The sequence below is a fragment of the Theobroma cacao genome, chromosome 7 (genome assembly GCF_053813885.1).
Source record: "Theobroma cacao isolate CCN51 chromosome 7, ASM5381388v1, whole genome shotgun sequence".
Classification (NCBI taxonomy): domain Eukaryota; kingdom Viridiplantae; phylum Streptophyta; class Magnoliopsida; order Malvales; family Malvaceae; genus Theobroma; species Theobroma cacao.
The window spans coordinates 1,033,966-1,052,947 of record NC_142645.1 but is presented as its reverse complement, the minus strand read 5'-3'; the positions used below and the strand labels follow the sequence as shown (position 1 = coordinate 1,052,947).

At 34.1% G+C, this 18,982-nt stretch overlaps 3 protein-coding genes and 2 pseudogenes across 3 annotated transcripts; all 5 read right to left on the bottom strand.

The window, feature by feature from the left end:
• Nucleotides 1–1,718: 1,718 nt before the first annotated feature.
• On the bottom strand, nt 1,719–4,337 carry LOC108662693 (receptor-like protein 9DC3; annotated as a pseudogene).
• A 944-nt stretch (nt 4,338–5,281) lies between these two features.
• On the bottom strand, nt 5,282–6,090 carry LOC148761376 (receptor-like protein 9DC3 pseudogene; annotated as a pseudogene).
• LOC18593355 (uncharacterized) lies at nt 6,082–7,590 on the bottom strand (the record flags this gene model as incomplete). Its single annotated transcript, XM_088808188.1, has 1 exon — nt 6,082–7,590. A coding segment is annotated over exon 1 (1,509 nt), but the record flags the coding sequence as incomplete, so codon positions are not given.
• A 1,639-nt stretch (nt 7,591–9,229) lies between these two features.
• On the bottom strand, nt 9,230–11,690 carry LOC18593344 (receptor-like protein 9DC3). The gene is made up of 2 exons (XM_088808187.1): nt 11,602–11,690; nt 9,230–11,338 (listed from the first exon to the last, which is right to left on the bottom strand). Exon 2 carries the CDS (start codon nt 11,243–11,245, stop codon nt 9,230–9,232), a length of 2,016 nt encoding a protein of 671 aa, XP_088664313.1. The 5' UTR covers nt 11,246–11,338; nt 11,602–11,690.
• Nucleotides 11,691–16,995: 5,305 nt separating this feature from the next.
• Nucleotides 16,996–18,186, bottom strand: LOC108662692 (heavy metal-associated isoprenylated plant protein 47-like). The gene is made up of 3 exons (XM_018124152.2): nt 18,035–18,186; nt 17,720–17,798; nt 16,996–17,604 (listed from the first exon to the last, which is right to left on the bottom strand). Exons 1-3 carry the CDS (start codon nt 18,038–18,040, stop codon nt 17,336–17,338), a joined length of 354 nt encoding a protein of 117 aa, XP_017979641.1. The 5' UTR covers nt 18,041–18,186; the 3' UTR covers nt 16,996–17,335.
• Between the last annotated feature and the right edge of the window lie 796 nt (nt 18,187–18,982).

Genomic DNA, 18,982 nt, shown 5'->3' with positions numbered 1-18,982 from the left:
AAAGGTGGATGATTATTTGCACTTAAAGCTTAGGTCATTTAGCAAGATCTGGTGTAGCTAAGGCATCTATGTTTTCGGCCTGGTGGTGATATGTATGCACTGTTTTGCTTGAGTCTTTGTGCTATGATGTATGGCAGTCCTTCTCTGTGGTGATCTTATGTATGCTTATCCTTTTTTTATGTGTAGGGGTCTGCAAGCCAAAAAAGATATGGCACTCTAGGTGACTTTGGAGGCACTCTCCTCTACCCATGGGACCCCTTGGATCTTCCATGTACTGTCTTTAAATGTTATTAATAAAATTCTTATGATTAGCTAAGCAAAAAAAAAAAGAATCTTAGGTCCGAAGAAGTTGATGACAAATTTATTTTTTATGCTGGTGAATTGATTCTGCAATAAGTTTTCCTGATTCCCTATCTGATTTTCCTGTTTGGTATCTGGCAAAGTGTCTCTCTTTATCACAATCAGAATTCCTATCCACACATATTTTACTAATTCGTTCTTTCAATTTCCTCCCTATACTTGACTTAAGGATGCTTAATCACAAAACAAAATCCTAGCATCTCTCTGAGTAAAGGATCTCTAAGCTGATCATTAGTTATATGATCTGCTGATGAAATGCATGGATGTTTTATAACTGCATATTACTAAACTTCGTCATTGATCGAGGATCATTGATTGAGGATTTGAAGGATCAGAGCAGCTCAACTTCCTCACCCTGAGACTGGCTAAACTGTAGTAACAAAAAAAAGGCGAGCATGAACAATAACAGTGGGCTAGATTTAGCTAAGGTCGAAATTGCTTGGTGTGACTTCATTGGGCTAGCTGAGGAAACGAAGCATTCTTGTGGAATATTATTCAATCTGTTTTTTTCATCAGCATTTATAGCTTTTTGTCTGACATGTAAGAAATTCTTGGCTTTGGCAGGGCCTACCTTTGAAGACTTTTGGAGTTTCTTCACATTGGTTTTACCAAGTCCAAATTAATTATTGCTTAAGGCACATCTTAGCTTTCCTAGAATAGATTAATTCCTTTTTGTAATAAGTTTTGCCAGAGCTTAATTTATTTTTCAGAAAATTTTAAGGACGTACTCTTTCATGTCAACTCAATGCGTTGAGAATAAATGAAATTTTGAATCATAAGAACGTATCGGTATAAAGAGTACTTGAAAATGAAATTAACCATCCAAATTACTAAATATGGATCACAATTAATTAATGGTCACACATCGTTCTCTGTCTTTTTGTTTGATTGTCAATTTTTTTTTTCTAAAATTAATTCATGCATTTAATACTTTGATTATATATAGACTATATATGTAGGGAAAGGATCCTCTCCACTACCTCATCTTACAATGATTAATGCACATTCAATTAAATCTGAGGCCAATATTTGTTCAAAGTATTATCCCTTTTAATTAATTTTCATTTAAATATTGATCTTGTCTTAATTGCTAAATCATAGTACTGATATAAGGATCTCAGATTCTTTGCCTCTAGGAATTTCTATAGTTCTAGCATTTAATGCTTTGAAAATCTTAAGATTTTTTAACACATGAGGCAATGGTAGCTGATTTTTCCACAGAACAGAATGAGATTCTTTTGTACGGATGCATGTAAGAATAAATGATCAAAAACAAACTGAAACAGAAGTCATGCATTAAGCAAAAGCAGCGACTACACTTTATTGTCTTGTATTTGCTTATGAAACACATGGCCATTTTATGACGGTAATTTTTTTTTTTTGGCTAAGCCATTCATTAAAATTAATTACCATTATTATGACGGTAATTACTTATAGCAAAATACAAAGACATGTCCATGAAAACAACTAGAACTGAGCACAGAGAAACAGATGTTGCAATAACATCCAGAGTCATTGGCAATGACTAGTTCCGTGAGTATCTTCTTCCCTTTCGACGATATTTGACTCCATACAATGTCACAAACCATTTTGGTTCACCATTTCTGAATGTAACATATCTGACTATGACTCCAAATATCAGTCCGCATCCATAGCCTATCAGCACAACCTTCCAGCCGAAACTAATCTCGATCTCTGAGTCATCTGCCTCTTTCACGAATGATGGAGATTGTTTTCTCCCATCATTGTTGCAAGCTTTCGACAATGGAAAGCCGCATAGTGCCAAGTTTCCTTCGTATGAGTCATTTTCAAATGTACTGAACTGTTTGCCTTGAGGAATTGGTCCTATGAGCTGATTATGTGAAAGATTTAAGAAGGCAAGAAATGTTATATCTTTAAATTTTCAGGAATTTGCCCGGTGAGCTTGTTTGAGGAGAGGTCTAACCATTCCAGATTGGGCAAATTTCCCATTGTTGTAGGGATATGACCACTAAGGTTGTTATGAGAAAGGATGAGACCTCGAAGTGAACTAAGCTTTCCAATAACACTTGGAATCTCTCCATGAAAATTATTATTTGAGAGGTCAACGCTTGTGAATGTTTTCGAGATTTCAGGAAATTCAATGTAAAATCCTTTGACTGTCAAGTTGACATTAAAATTATAGCATCTCCTTTGCATATATTGCAAAGAACTTTGCTGCTCACTGAGATTCATCATGGCCTTCATGTTCTTTATTATACCTTTGGGCAAAGGACCAATGAATTCATTGTTAGCAAGGTCAAGAATCCATAACTTGGGAAAAGGATGGATGGTCTTTGGACTGTGTAAGACACCTTGCAATTTGTTTGACCGTAAAACAAGAACTTGTAATTCTGGCAGAGTATCCAGCCAATAAGGGAATGTACCATTTATCTCGTTCTCACCAAAATCCATCATTTCCAAGTTTCTACAATTGGCCAAGGATCGTGGTAAAGACCATTCCAATTTATTTCCATTGATGTTGAGATTCCTCAACCCACAATCCTCTCGAAAAGTTTCAAGAATAGTTCCATGGAAACTGTTCCTCTGTAAATCTAAGATTGAAAGACGGTTGCTAAAGTTTCCCAGACATGGTGGAATGATTCCACTTAAGTTGTTATGAGCTAAGTTTAGAACTTCGATGGAACTTATATTGCAGATCAAAGATGGAATTTCTCCAGTCAAGCTGTTTAATGAAAGACGAATGAGTTGAAGACGAGGCAAAAATGCAAGAGCATTTGGAATTTTGCCAGTAAAGTTGTTGGAGGAAAGATGAAGAATCTCCAAACTCTGCAACTCAATTATGAGTTCTGGAATCTCACTCGATAAACGATTATAACTAAGATCAAGTTCGACAAGTTTTTTGAGGCCAAAAATGGATCGAGGAAGCAAACCTGTAAGCTTGTTTCCGTAGAGGAAGAGGTACTGAAGATTGGTGAGATTTCCAAGTGAGGATGGAATTTGTCTGCTGAGATTGTTGTAGACAAGATTAAGATGATTCAAAGAAACTAAATTAACAAGTTCTCGTGGAATTTCGCCACAAAGGTTGTTATGCCCAAAGTAAATCCACTTCAAGCTCTTCATTTTGCTTAATCCGTGTGGAATTTGGCCAATCAATTCGTTATAAGCAAGAGTTAAGATTTGCAAACTGCTGATATTTGTTATGGAGCTTGGAATTCTCCCCACCAAATTATTGTCACCAAGATTAAGTTCTCTTAGATTTGAGCATGCTCCAATTTGTGGTGGAATATTTCCTGAAAACTGGTTACTTCGGAGATCCAATATTTCTAGTGAAATTGAACAGTTTGGAAATGCACCAGTCAAATGGTTGTTACTAAGATTGAGATATTGAAGTGACATAGAAGAAACCAAGTCATTAGGAATTTTACCAGAAAGTTGGTTGTTTGAAAGATTGATAGTCTCAATCTCTGGAAAATAAAAGATTGAAGATGAAATTATCCCATAAATATTTTTCTTAACGAGATCAATTACCTTTACCCTAGAAAATTTGTTGCAAGTGATTCCGTGCCACACGCACAATGGGGTAGAGGAATTTCAGTTGGAGAGGAAGCCAAACGGATCATTGATTGAAGATTTGAAGGATAATAGCAACTTGATTTCGTCACCCTGAGACAAGCTGAAATTAAGTACTAATAAAAACAAGGACATGAACAACAACGAGTGTGCTTCAGCTCTTTTATTTAACATTTTACAAGAAGCTCTTTTAACAGGTGAAGGATTCCTTGAGCTTGGAGACTAATAAATAATTAATCCAAGACCAATAAATAATCTTGGCCTCAAAGCTCAGGACACCAAACTGCTCAAAAGACTCAATCAAACTAACTTTGAAATGAAGAGGATCAAGTGTGCATGAATCTGTTATGCATCCTAGCTCTTAGAAGATTTAAATTAGAACAAAGAGTTTTAGGAACTATTGAGGTGATGAAATTAGGGTGGGGAAGGCTGGTTTTGAGTGTATAGAGATGATGGTGGAGACTCTTGAACGTTTTATAGGGAAAAGATTAAGAAACTCATGATAACACGTGAAAAAATGGAGAGATAATGGTGGTGGAGACTCTTCCACTTAGATTGCTATGATCTTGTTTTAACCCACATTAATCTCACATCTCTGTCATCTCATAAAAAGTAGAAGATTTAAGAAATGCACAAAGGATAGAAGTAGGTAAAAGTAGGGGATTAGGCACTTACCGAATGCAAATGGAGTCGTGTTTGGTGTAACGCGAGCACTTAGTGGAAAAGGATTTGCCAGCACTTAGTGGGGATTTAAGTATTTATAAATTGACTTTATTCTAAATTGCCTCAGGTCCATTTTTGTTCATATTCCACGTTCTAATGGCTATATATCACAGCATTTGCCAGAGATTTCAAAAGGTGGATGATTGTTTGCACTTAAAACTTAGCACCGAGGAAGTTGATGACAGATTTATTTTACAAATTCGTTCTTTTGCTTCCTATATCTATAATGTATTAACCATCAGGACGCTTAATCATAGCAAAAAGTCCCAGCAGACAATGGATGAATGATAATACTGATCTCGTCTTGATTGCTGAATCATATTACTGATTCTTTCTAGCTAAGGTTCTCAGATTCTTGCTTTAAAAAAAAAAAAAAAGTTCTCAGATTCTTTGTTTTCAGGATTTTCTGTAGTTGGGAGCAGGAGCATGCATGTGTTATTATTCCACAGTACTATTATAATATGCCTTCCTTAATATGCAAACAGTTTTCTAAATAAATTCCTGGATTAATCAATACATTCAAAATTAGCAAATTGCAAGAGAAGTCATGCATTAAGCAAAAGCAGCAACCACACTTCACTGCCATGTATTTGCCGATGAAACACATGGCTAATTTTTTACAGCAATTATTAATACTTACAGCAAAACACAAAGACCTGTCCATGAATTCTAGACCATGGATAGAAAACAACTAGAACTGAGCTCAGAGAAACACATGTTACAATAAACTTCCAAAGTCATCTACATTGACTAGTTCCGTGAGCATCTTCTTCCCTTTCAATGATATTTCACTCGAAACAATGTCACAAACCATTTTGGTTCACCATTCCTGAACGTAACATATCCAATGACGGCTCCAAATATCAGTCCGCATCCGTAGCCCATCAACACAATTTTCCAGCCAAAACTGATCTTGGACTCTGAGTCATCTGCCTCTTTCAAGAATGATGGAGATGATTGTTCTCTGCCATCGTTGTTGCAAGCCTTTGACAATGGAAAGCCGCATAGTGCCAAGTTTCCTTCATATGAGCCATTTTCAAGTGTAGAGAACTGTTTGCCTTGAGGAATTGGTCCGGTGAGTCGGTTATGTGAAACATTCAAGAAGGCAAGAAATGTCATATCTGTCAATTCATTAGGAATTTGCCCAGTGAGCTTGTTTGAGGAGAGGTCTAACCATTCCAAACTGGTCAAATTTCCCATTGATGTAGGGATTTGACTGCCAAGGCTGTTATGAGAAAGATTGAGACCTCTAAGTGAACGGAGCTTTCCAATAACACTTGGAATCTCCCCATGAAAGTTATTATTTGACAGATCAATGCTTGTCAATGTTTTTGAGATTTCAGGAAATTCACTGTAAAATCCTTTCACTGTCAAGTTGACATGATAATAATAGTATCTTCCTTGCATATATTGTAAAGAACTTTGCTGTTCACTGAGATTCATCATGGCCTTCAAGTTCTTTAGTATACCTTTGGGCAAAGGACCAGTGAAGTCATTGTTAGAAAGGTCAAGAATTCGTAACTTGGGAAAGGGATGGATGATCTTGGAACGCTGTAAGACACCGTGTAATTTGTTTGACCGTAAAACAAGAACTTGTAATTCTGGCAGAGTATACAGCCAATAAGGGAATGTACCATTTATCTTGTTGTCACCAACATCCATCATTTCCAAGTTTTTACAATTGGCCAAGGATCGTGGTAAAGACCCTTCCAATTTGTTTCCATTGAAGTTGATATTCCTCAACCCGCAGTCCTCACGAAAAGTTTCAAGGATGGTTCCATGAAAACTATTGCTCTGTAAATCTAAGATTGAAAGACGGTTGCTAAAGTTTCCCAGACATGGTGAAATGGTTCCACTTAAGTTGTTATCAGCTAAGTTTAGAACTTCGATGGAACTTATCTTACAGATCAAAGAAGGAATCTCTCCAGTCAAGCTATTTAGTGAAAGACGAACAAGTTGAAGACAAGGCAAAAATGCTAGAGCATTTGGAATTTTACCAATAAAGTTGTTGGAGGAAAGATGAAGAATCTCCAAACTCTTCAACTCAATTATGAGTTCTGGAATCTCACCCGATAAATGATTATAACTAAGATCAAGTTCAACAAGCTTTTTGAGGCCAAAAATGGATCGAGGAAGCAAACCTGTAAGCTTGTTTTCGTAGAGGAAGAGATATTGAAGATTGGTGAGGTTTCCAAGTGAGGATGGAATTTGTCCACTGAGATTGTTGTCGACAAGATCAAGATGATTCAAAGAAACTAAATTAAAAAGTTCTCTTGGAATTGCACCGGAAAGATTGTTATGCCCAAAGTAAATCCACTTCAAGCTCTTCATTTTGCTTAATGCATGTGGAATTTGGCCAATCAATTCGTTACAAGCAAGAGTTAAGATTTGCAAACTGCTGATATTTGATATGGAGCTTGGAATTCTCCCCACCAAGTTATTGCCTTCAAGATGAAGTTCTTTTAGATTTGAGCATACTCCAATTTGAGGTGGAATGTTACCTGAAAACAAGTTATTTCCGATATCCAAAATTTCTAATAATATTGAACAGTTTGGAACTCCACCCGTCAAATGATTGTTACTAAGATTAAGATATCGAAGTAACACAGAAAAAACCAAGTCACTGGGAATTTCTCCAGAGAATCGATTAGTTGAAAGATTGATACTTTCAATCTCTGGCAAATGAAAGATTGAAGATGAAATTATCCCAGAAATATTTTTTTCAATGAGTTCAATTACCTTTACCCTAGAAAAATTGTTGCAACTGATTCCATGCCATAGGCACAATGGGGTAGAGGAATTCCAGTTGGAGAGGAAACTAGAGGGATCATTGATTGATGATTTGAAGGATAGGAGCAGCTTGAGTTCATCACCCTGAGACAAGCTAAAATTTAGTATTAGTAAAAACATGAACATGAACAACAACGAGTGTGCTTTAGCTCTTTTATTTAACATTTTATAAGAAGATTTTTGAACAGGTAAAGGATGCCTTGAGCTTGCAGACTAAATACTATTAATCCAAGACCAATAATCTTGGCCTCAGAGCTCAAGATACCAAACTGCTTGAAAGACTAAACCAAAAAACTTTGAAATGAAGAGGATCCCGTGTGCACGAATCTGAACATGGATTTAAATTAGAGCAAAGAGTTTTCTGAACTATTGAGATGATGATATTAGGGTGGGAAGAGGCAGATTTTGAGTGTATAGAGATGGTGGTGGAGACTCTTGAACGTTTGTTTTATAGAGAAGAGATTACATTGAGAAACCCATGATAACGCGTGAAAAACGAATTGCATGTTTTTGATACAAAATGAATAAAAGATAAAAGATAAACAGTAAAAATATAAACTAAATGAAACTTAATTGCTTCACTTGTATCTTAATAACACGAAATTGAATTTTAGGGTTAATATTATATACCTTTGATCAAAATGAAATTCAATGTTTGGTATTAATCGATAATTATTAACTTGTAGAAGTTTCCAGTTAATTTCCAACACCTGATGAAGGATATATAAATAAATAATTAAAAGTAATGAATTGAAACAGATCTTGATATACTGCAGATTCGCCCATAAGTGGGGTGACCGGGTTTGGAGCATTGCAGGTTGCACTTAGATAGCCTTTTTGACCCTGATTCAATACGTTAAGTCTTCTTACTTGCACTTAGATTGCTATAATCTTTTTTTATCCCACATAATTAATCTCACATCTCTGTCATCTCATAAAAAATAGAAGATTTAAGAAATGCACAAGGAGAGATGAAGGTAAAAAGAAGAAGATTAGGCACTTTCCTGCAAAGGCAAATGGAGTCTTATTTAGTGGAAAAGCATAATGGTTGATTTAAGTATTCATAAACATGATAACAGGATTTAATGACTTGCTTTTTGTGTTTTAATTTATTCTAAATTGCCTCAGGTTTGGTTCATGTTCCACATTCTAATGTTTTTACACCACAGCATTTGCCAGAAATTTCAAAAGGTGGATGACAAAATTATTTTTTTATCCCAAGATCGGAAAGACCATAGATTACGCTAGTGAATTCATTTTGCCAAAAGTTTTGCTGCAAATTCTGTCTAATTTTCCCTTTTGGATATCTGCAGGCAAATTGTGTCTCTATACTTGACTTTAAGAACGCTTTATCATAGAAAAAAATCCTCGCAGATCTATGGATGAATGATGATTCTGATCTTTGTCTAAATTGCTATATCATAGTATTGATTCTTTCTAGATAAGGATCTCAGATTCTTTCTCTTTAGGATTTTCTATAGTTCGGAGTTTGAGCATGCATGTGTTATCATTCCACGGTACTATGATAATTTGACTTCCTTACTATGTATAGAGTTTTCTAAATAAATTCCTGGATTAATCAATACATTCAAAAGCAAATTGCAAGAGAAGTCATGCATTAAGCAAAAGCAGCAACCACACTTCACTGCCATGTGTTTGCTGATGAAACACATGGCTATTTTATGACAGCAATTACTAATGCTTATAGCTAAATACAAATACTTATAGCGAAATACAAAGACATGTCCATAACAAACAATTGGAACTGAACACAGAGATACACATGTTGCAATAACTTCGGAAGTCATCTTCTTCCCTTTCCATGATATTTGACGTGATACAATGTCACAAACCATTTTGGTTCACCATTTTTGAATGTAACATATCCAACAACAACTCCAAATATTAGTCCGCATCCATAGCCTATCAACACAACTTTCCAGCCGAAATTGATCTTGGTCTCTGAGTCATCTGCCTCTTTCAAGAATGATGGAGATTGTTTTCTTCCATCATTGTTGCAAGCTTTCAACAATGGAAAGCCACATAGTGCCAAGTTTCCTTCGTATGAGCCATTTTCAAATGTATTGAACTGTTTGCCTTGAGGAATTGGTCCTGTGAGTTGGTTATTTGAAAGATTTAAGAAGGTAAGAAATGTCATGTCTATCAACTTGCTAGGAATTTGCCCAGTGAGCATGTTTGAAGAGAGGTCTAACCATTCGAGATTAGTCAAATTTCCCATTGATGTAGGGATATGACCACTAAGGCTGTTATGCGAAAGATTGAGCCCTCTAAGTGAACTCAGCTTTCCAATAACACTTGGAATCTCTCCATGAAAGTTATTATTTGAGAGATCAATGCTTGCGAATGTTGTTGTGGTTTCATAAAGTTTAATGTAAAATCCTTTCACCGTTAAATTGAAATGATAAGGATAATATATTCCACGCATATATTGAGTAGAACTTTGTTGTTCTTTGAGATTAATCATGGCTTTCATGTTTTTTATTATGCCTTTGGGCAAAGGACCAGTGAATTCATTGTTAGCAAGGTCAAGAATCCGTAACTTGGGAAAGGGATGGCTGGTCTTGGAACTGTGTAAGACACCACGCAATTTGTTTGACCGTAAACCAAGAACTTGTAATTCTGGCAGAGTATACAGCCAATAGGGGAAACTGCCATTTAACTTGTTGTTACCAATGTCCACAAATTCTAGGTTTCTACAATTGGCCAAGGATCGTGGTAGGGACCCTTCCAATTTATTGCCCTGGAAGTTGAGGTTTCTCAACCCACAGTCCTGACCGAATGTTTCGAGGATGGGTCCATGAACACTATTCTTCCACAAATCTAAGACTGTAAGACTTTTGCTGATGTTTCCCGGACATGGTGGAATTATTCCACTTAAGTTGTTATCAGCTAGGGCAATAACTACGATGGAAGTTAGATTGCAGATCAAAGAAGGAATTTCTCCAATCAAGCTGTTTGAAGAAAGATTAATCACATGAAGACGAGGCAAAGATGCTAGAGCATTTGGAATTTTTCCAGTAAAGTCGTTGAGGAAAAGATAAAGAATCTCCAAGCTCTGTAACTTAATTATGAGTTCTGGAATCTCACCAAATAAATAATTATCACTAAGATCAATTTCAATAAGCTTTTTGAGACCAAAAATGGATCGAGGAAGCAAACCTGTAAGCTTGTTACCGAAGAGCAAGAGGTGTTGTAGATTGGTGAGGTTTCCGAGTGAAGATGGAATTTGTCCACTAAGATTGTTGTAGGCAAGATCAAGAAAACTCAAAGAAACTAAACCAACAAGTTCTTGTGGAATTTCGCCAGAAAAGTTGTTATAGCCAAAGGATATCCACTTCAAGCTCTTCATTTTGGTTAATGCACGTGGAATTCGGCCAACCAATTTGTTACAAGCAAGAGTCAAGATTTGCAACCTGCTGATATTTGATATGGAGCTCGGAATTCTCCCTTCCAAATTATTGCCACCAAGATCAAGTTCTTGTAGATTCGAGCATGCTCCAATTTGTGATGGAATTTTTCCAGAAAGCAAGTTACCCCAGAGATCCAATATTTCCAATGAAAATGAAAATTTTGGAACTTCACCGGTCAAGTGGTTGTTACTAAAATTAAGATATCGAAGTGACACAGAAGAAGCCAAGTCTTTGGGAATTTCACCTAAGAGTTGGTTGTTTGAAAGATTGATAGTCTCAATCTCTACCAAATGAAAAATCGAAGATGAAATTATCCCAAAAATATTTTTCTTAACGAGATCAATTACCTTTACCCTAGAAAAATTATTGCAAGTGATTCCATGCCACATGCACAATGGGGTAGAGGAATTCCAGTTGGAGAGGAAGCCAGACGGATCATTGATTGAGGATTTGAAGGATAAGAGGAGCTCGAGATCATCAACCTGAGACAAGCTAAAATTTAGTACGAATAAAAACATGAACATGAACAACAATGAGTGTGCTTTAGCTTCTTTATTTGACATTTTACAAGAAGATCTTTTAACAGGGAAAGGATGCCTTGAGCTTGGAGACTAAAAAATCTTGGCCTCAAAGCTCAGGATACAAACTGCTAAAAAGACTAAACCAAATAACTTTGAAATGAAGAGGATCTAGTGTGCATGAATCTGATATGCATCTTAGCTCTTAGAAGAACACCGATTTATACCAGAACAAAGAGCTTGGGCCTGAAGTCGAAATTGTGTGGTGTGAACTCATCGGGGCAGCCGAGAAAATGAAAGGCTTTGTGGTGGAATATTATTCAATCTGTTTTTTCTTCGGCATTTATAGGTTCTGTTGACATTTAAGAAATTCTTCTAACTGACAGGGACTACTTTTGAAGACTTTTGAGTTTCTTCACATTTAATAATAATAATTTTGCTCAACCACATCTTAGCTTTTGTAGAATAAAAGAATTTGTGCATAATATTTAAAAGAATTTCTTAAATTATTCAGAAAAAATAAAATAAAGAATTATTTTTTTATTGACGGTGACTTGATATGTTGATGTGACATGATAATCATAATAAAAAAATAAAAAATTATTAGAATTTTCTTAAATAGTTTAAGTGTTTTTAAAATATTATGTTAAGATTTTTATGTTGTGAGTCTAATTCCCTTCTCAAAAGATTTCAAGGACGCATTCTTCCATGTTGACCCAATGCATTCATTCAAGAGAAAAAATTGAAAATTTTGAATGGTAGCAATGGACCGGCACAAAAAGTACTTAAAAATTGAAATTAATGACATCAACAACAGCCAGGACTGCTGAATACAGTCCACAATTGACGAAAGGTCACAAATCTTCCTTTGTCTTTTTTATTGAATTGTCATTTTTTCCAAAGTTAATTCTTTCAGTTCATACTTTGATCATATATAGACTATATATATATAGGGAAAGGATCCTCTCCGCTACTTCATCTTAGGATTATGAATGCACATTCACATAAATCTAAGGCCAATATCTGTTCAACTTATTATCTGTCTTTAATTAATTTTCATTTCTTTTTTTTTTTGGTAATCCAGCCTACAGTTCCAAGTCCGTCAGGCACCCTTCCAATCATACATCCCTTGTAAAATGATGGACTGACGGTAATATTGGAGAGAGGTTTCAGAGTCCATGGGACGTGGTTGCTGCTTGCATTATAGAGCAAATACAACTCCCCAGATAGTTTTTGCAGGAGCTGAGGAACAATCCTGCAAAGTTCCTGAACAATTGCAAATACCCAATACATTTGGTTTGGAATATATTTTAAAGTTATGATGTTCCTTGCATTCCAATTATGCAGAATCGGTACCTGTTGCATTTTGGTTTCTGATTTTTATTATTCTGTTACTATAATAAAGTAATTATCTTCATCTGAAAAAAAAAATTGATGCCCCTGCATCCGAAATTCAATCAATGCTTGAATTTTACCACTAAAACAGGGTCCCAAGTCTCCTATCATAAAATTAACTAGGAGAAGTATATATATGTATATATATATATATATATATGTATGTATGTATATAACACTCAGAGGAGAGAGATTAACAAGGGATCAAATAGTTCTAAAACTTTAAATACATGGCACAAGCTAATCTACAAGACTAGTTAGCAAGATCAATATAATTGCAATATGCTGAAGAACTACAAATGAGAAAACAACAAGAAGTTTGGGTGGAGGCCAAAGGAGTCACGACTGCTAAAACTTCATTGGTCATATGGCGTTGGAGTCTTTTTGTTTCACTTTTTTTTTTGGAAAAATGGTTTTTATTCAAAAAATTTTAAATCAAGCACATCTTAGCTTTTGTAGAATAAAAGAATGTTTGCATAATATTTATAAAAAAAATCTCTTAAATTATTCAAAAAATTTAAATAAAGAATTGTTCTTTTATTGACGGTGACCTGATATGTTGATGTGATATCATGACCGCAATAAAAGAATAAAGATTTATTAAAATTTCCTTTTATAGTTCAAGTGTTTTTTAAATATTATGTTAAGATTTTTTATTTTTGTTGTCTAATTCCCTTCTCAAAAGATTTCTAGTATGCATTCTTTTACATTGACCCAATACATTCATTCAGGAGAAAAAAAATGAAAATGTTGAATGGTAGCAATGGACCGGCACAAAGAATACTTGAAAATTGAAATTAATGACAACAACTGAAACTACTAAATAAGGTCCACAATTGACTAAAGGTCACAAATCTTTCTCTATCTTTTTATTGAATTCTCATTTTTTTTCCAAAACTAATTCTTGCATTTCATACTTTGATCATATAGAGACTATATATAGAGTGAAAGGATCCTCTCCACTGCAATCTTAGGGTGATTAATCCACATTCAAATAAATCTAAGGCCAATATTTGTTCAAATCATAGTAGTGATATAAAGATCTTAGATTCTTTGTCTCTAGGAGTTCCCATAGTGGAGAGGAATCTTGGAAACAACTAGACAGAGAAATCTTGAAAGATTGATAGTCTCAATCTTTGTCAAATGAAAGATTGAAGATGAAATTATCTCAGAAATACTTTTTTCAACAAGATCAATTACCTTTACCGTGGAAAAACTGTTGCCAGTGATTCCATGCCACATGCACAATGGGGTAGGGGAATTCCAATTGGAGAGGAAGCCAGACGGATCATTGATTGAAGATTTTAAGGATAAGAGCAGCTCGAGTTCGTCACCTTGAGACAGGGTAAAATTTAGTACTAATAAAAACGTGAACATGAACAGCAGTGAGTGTACTTTAGCTCTTTTATTTAACATTTTACAAGAAGATCTTTTAACAGGGAAAGGATGCCTTGAGCTTGGAGACTAAAGTCTGGGCCTCAAAGCTAAGGATACAAACTGCTTAAAAGACTAAACCAAATAACTTTGGAATGAAGAGGATCTAGTGTGCATGAATCTGATATGCATCTTAGCTCTTAGAAGAACATGGATTTAAACCAGAACAAAGAGCTTGTGGCTGAGGTGCAAATTGGTTGGTGTGAACTCATCGGGTTAGCTGAGAAAATGAAAGGCTTCGTAGTGGAATATAATTCAATCTATTTTTTCTTCACCATTTATAGCTTCTGTTGACATTTAAGATATTCTTCTTGGCATTGACAGGGACTACTTTTGAAGACTTTGAGTTTCTTCACATTTAATAATAATAATAATTTTACTCAAGCACTTCTTAGCTTTCGTCGAATAAAAGAATTCTCACATAATATCTACAAAATCACTTAAAATATTCAAAAATTTTTAAATAAAGGGTTATTCTTTTATTGATATTGACATGGTATATTAATGTGACATGATGACCACAATAAAAGAATAAAGATTTTTTAGAATTTTCTTAAATTGTTTAAAATTTTTAAAAATATTATGCTAAGATTTTTATTTTTTAGTCTAATTCCATTCTCAAAAGATTTCAAGGACACATTCTTCCACATTGATCCAATGCATTCATTCAGGAGAAAAAAATAAAAATTTTGAATGGCAGCAACGGACCGGCACAAAGAATATTTGAAAATTGAAATTAACGACGACAATCGTAATGACTAAATATGGTCCACAACTAACTAAAGGTCACAAATCTTTCTCTATCTTTTTTATTGAATTGTCATTTTTTCCAAAACTAATTCTTGCATTTCATACTTTGATCATATATAGACTACAGGGGCAGCCTAATAAGTTCAAAAGCCTAAAGTGAAATATTCAAATGGGGCTTTTTGTATTAAAATTTTATTCTTCTAACTTTTTGAGATGCAAAATTTTTAATTAAACTTTTATAATCAATTTTTTCTAAAATTTCTTTTTCAATTGATAATATAACCAATCCATTTAATTTTTCTTGAGCTATTGTTGATCTTAAATAAGATTTTATTAATTTTAGTTTTAAAAAACTTCTTTCTCCTGAAGTAACACTGACTGGAATTGTTAACATTATTCTAAAGCAATATATGCATTTGAAAAAGAATCGAGTCTTCTTATATGATTAAGTATGTCAATTGGACCGTTTTCTTCCTGTATAATTTCTTTTAAAATTTTTAACTTTAAAATAAATTTAAACCATCAATAGTAAAATAATTATTATATTTTAAAAAACATTCAACATTAAGGCAATATTATTTCAAATGAAGCTCACAGCTTTATGAAAATAATAAAAGAACAAACTTGTTGTGTATTCTTTGGAGAAAAATTAGCGTTAAAGGAAGAAAAAACAAATGAGAAAGGAAGATTTCAAAAGTAGATATTATACATTGAAAAAAAATAATTGATTTTATATATAGAAAAAAATAGCTGTTGGAAATCATTAAATACGTTGATTGAAAATAAGAGCAATAAGTGAGAAAAAATAGTTATTGGAGATTATTAAATATATATGACTATTAGTTTATTGGAAATAAGAGAATATAATTAAGAATTAATAGCATTCTAGAAATATAGAAATAATAGAAAATTAATATTTATTAAGCACATAATTAAAAAAGTGAAAGAACAAATAATTTTATTAATTATTTTTTATTTTTTTATTTTTATATATTTTTAATATAATTAATTATATTATAATTATTATAAAATTATAAATCTTTCCTAAAATTGGGACCTCTCCAAAATGGAGGCCTAAAACCCTTGCTTGGGTGGCTTCACCCAAGGGCCGGCCCTAATAGACTATATATAGAGTGAAAGTATCCTCTCCACTACATCTTAGGGTGATTAATCCACATTCAAATAAATCTAAGGCCAATATTTTTTCAAATCATAGTACTGATATATGGATCTTAGATTCTTTGTCTCTAGGAATTTCTATAGTTTGGAGAGGAATCTTAAAAACAACTAGACAGAATGGTGAGCCGGAGCATGCATGCATGTGTTATAATTCCACATTATTAATATAATTTGACTTCCTTACTATGTTACTGTTTTCTAAATAATTTCCTGGATTAATCAATACACGCAACACTCTCTGTCTCTCCCTCTTCATCTCCATGTGACTTGCTGACTTTTTTAGCAGTTAATTGCTATATGTTCTTAAGCCACGAAGGTGGTCTTCTTTCTTTATTATTATTGTTATTATTATTTTTGAATTCAGCATACAGCTCCAAGTCCTTCTGGCATCCTTCCAATGGATACATCCCTTGCAGAATGAGGCATTGATGGCGAAATTGGAGAGAGGTTTTAGAGTCCATGGAGTGGATGCTGCTTGCATTATAGAGCAAATTCAACTCCCCAGATATTTTTGCTTGATGCAGGAGCTGAGGAACAATCTTGCAAAGTTCCTGAACAATTGCAAATACCCAATACATTTGGTTTTGGAATATATTTTAAAGTTATGATGTTCCTTGCATTACAATTACGCAGAATGGATAGCTGTTGCATTTTGGTTTCTGATTTTTATTAGTCTGTTACTATAATGAAGTAATTACCTTCATCTTAAAAAAAATTGATGCCCCTGCTTCATCTAAAATTCAATCAATGCTTGAATTTTACCACTAAAACAAGGTCCCAAGTCTCCTATGATCAAATTAACTGGGAGAAGGCAGAAAAATATTATATATATATATATATATATATATAACACTCAGAGGAGAGAGATTAATAGTATGGTATCAAATAGTTCTAAAACTTTAAATACATGGCACAAGCTAATCTACTAGACTAATTAGCAAGATCAATATAATTGCAATATGCTGAAGAACTACAAATGAGGAAACAACTAGAAGTTTGGGTGCAGGCCAAAGGAGTTACAACTGCTAAAACTTCATTGGTCATATGGCATTGGAGTCTTTTGTTTCACATTTTTTGTTTTTTTGAAAAATGGGTTTTATTGAAACACCAAAGCATGAATAGCATTAAAAGTCTTAAACCGATTTGGTAAAAGGCTCCTCTTGGCATAAAACAGATTTGGAGAAGGAAAGTGAGTCTTTTGTTTCACATGATAGTACAAGGACCTGGAGGGGGCTCAGAAACCACTGTAAAATATTCAAACTGGGGCTGGGGTTGTGGTTGTGGACAATATAAAATTGGAGTGGGTGGTTTGGGTTGTTCTGGTTTTTTCTCCTTCACTTCTTCTACTATTTCTAAGCTTGCATGACAAAGCTTCTTCCTCAAGGAGCTGGTCAAACATGCTGCATCAACCCCATCTCCCACTATGATCAGTTTATCTCTTTCGGGTCCATGTAAAGCCACAGATGTCACTCCTGTTCCATCACAAAAATTTTCAAAAACATATCAGTATCTAGAATTCATCTCTCTCTGTTTGTTTATTTTGTTGAAATTCACAATCATATCAACTTGATTTTGGAAGCTACACACCATCTGCCACAGAAGCTATCTTCATGGCCTTTGTCCTGCATTTGCTGCAATGCATTGACACCTTAATAATTATCTTTTGCTGCACAATGAAAGCAAAAACACCACATCAGGTTTTACCACAGAACCAAAATTGCTCTATGTCTGAAATAAGTGAATGTTGGAGAAGATAGAAAAAAAAAAAAAAGATAAATGCAGCCATTACAGCATATGAAGAACATTCTTTTTTTCCAAAAAAAAAAATGTTGTGAGATTCCATGTTTGATTTTCATTGAAACAAGTGTACCAAGAAAAATAAGTTGTTACAATGTTGCTTACCTTCATATTTTCTAGCACCCCGAAAGGAATGTTGCTTTGTTCAAGAAGGGTTTAACAGGTTTTCCAATATATAGCTGACTGCAGAAGCACCAGCCATGGTTCTTTATATAATTTTCATCGGATCCAAGGTTGCATACTAATCTAAACCAGCACATGACTAATACCACTATCTACTTTCTTTTTCTTAATTCCCCTTTAATGGAAGTTTAAGGATTAAGTTAGTGATCCACCTTTCATGGGTTCAACGGGGAGAACTGCCCTATCAGACCAAGCCAAACACCAACTCACAGCTTAGCTTAATCTTCTCATTGGATTACCTGTGTAAAAGTCAATTATTATTGTAATTGATCAGTTTTGTTTAACGGTGGAATTAAATATTCTAAAAGCTTACAGGTAAAACCATTAGTGTGAATAGCTTGACCAAATCAATAAACCAAACCCATTGCATGTTCAGACTAATACGTCAGGATTTGCTTTTCCCTTGCCTCAACTGTTGCATGGCCTGCGATATATTAATAAATTTTTTTCTTAGTAAAAAAAATTAGTAATATATAAACATTGGGTTTTTGACGTAATCAACATTATGTCATATTATGTCATTAAGTTAAAATTTCAGAAGAATTGGTTGGATTAAGCATTAAATTAATGAAGTCAACACTGATTTAAGTGTGAAAATGGAGAAACATGGAGACTAATTAATTAGCTATAACCTGTGATTAAATTAGGCACTTTCAACTGGATTCATTTTTCAAAGGGAAGGCAAACATCAATCACAGTTCACACTTTGGTATAAACTATATGTTAAACACTGAGGTCAACTATTAAGTATAGAAATAATATCATTAAGTCAATAATTAAGTCTTATATTAATAGTAATTTGTACGCGTTTAAGGTCTTGAAGAAGTTTGTGCACATGTACAACTTGATCATATTTCCGAATTAAGGTTA

Excerpts from the sequence above, each read along its gene's own strand:
- LOC108662692 (XM_018124152.2), bottom strand. Across the intron at positions 17,605-17,719 it reads GATAGCTTCTGTGGCAGATG|GAGTGACATCTGTGGCTTTA; the intron begins GTGTGTAGCTTC and ends GTGATGGAACAG.
- LOC18593344 (XM_088808187.1), bottom strand. The coding sequence starts at position 11,245 with ATGTGGCATGGAATCACTTGCAATAATTTTTCTAGGGTAAAGGTAATT.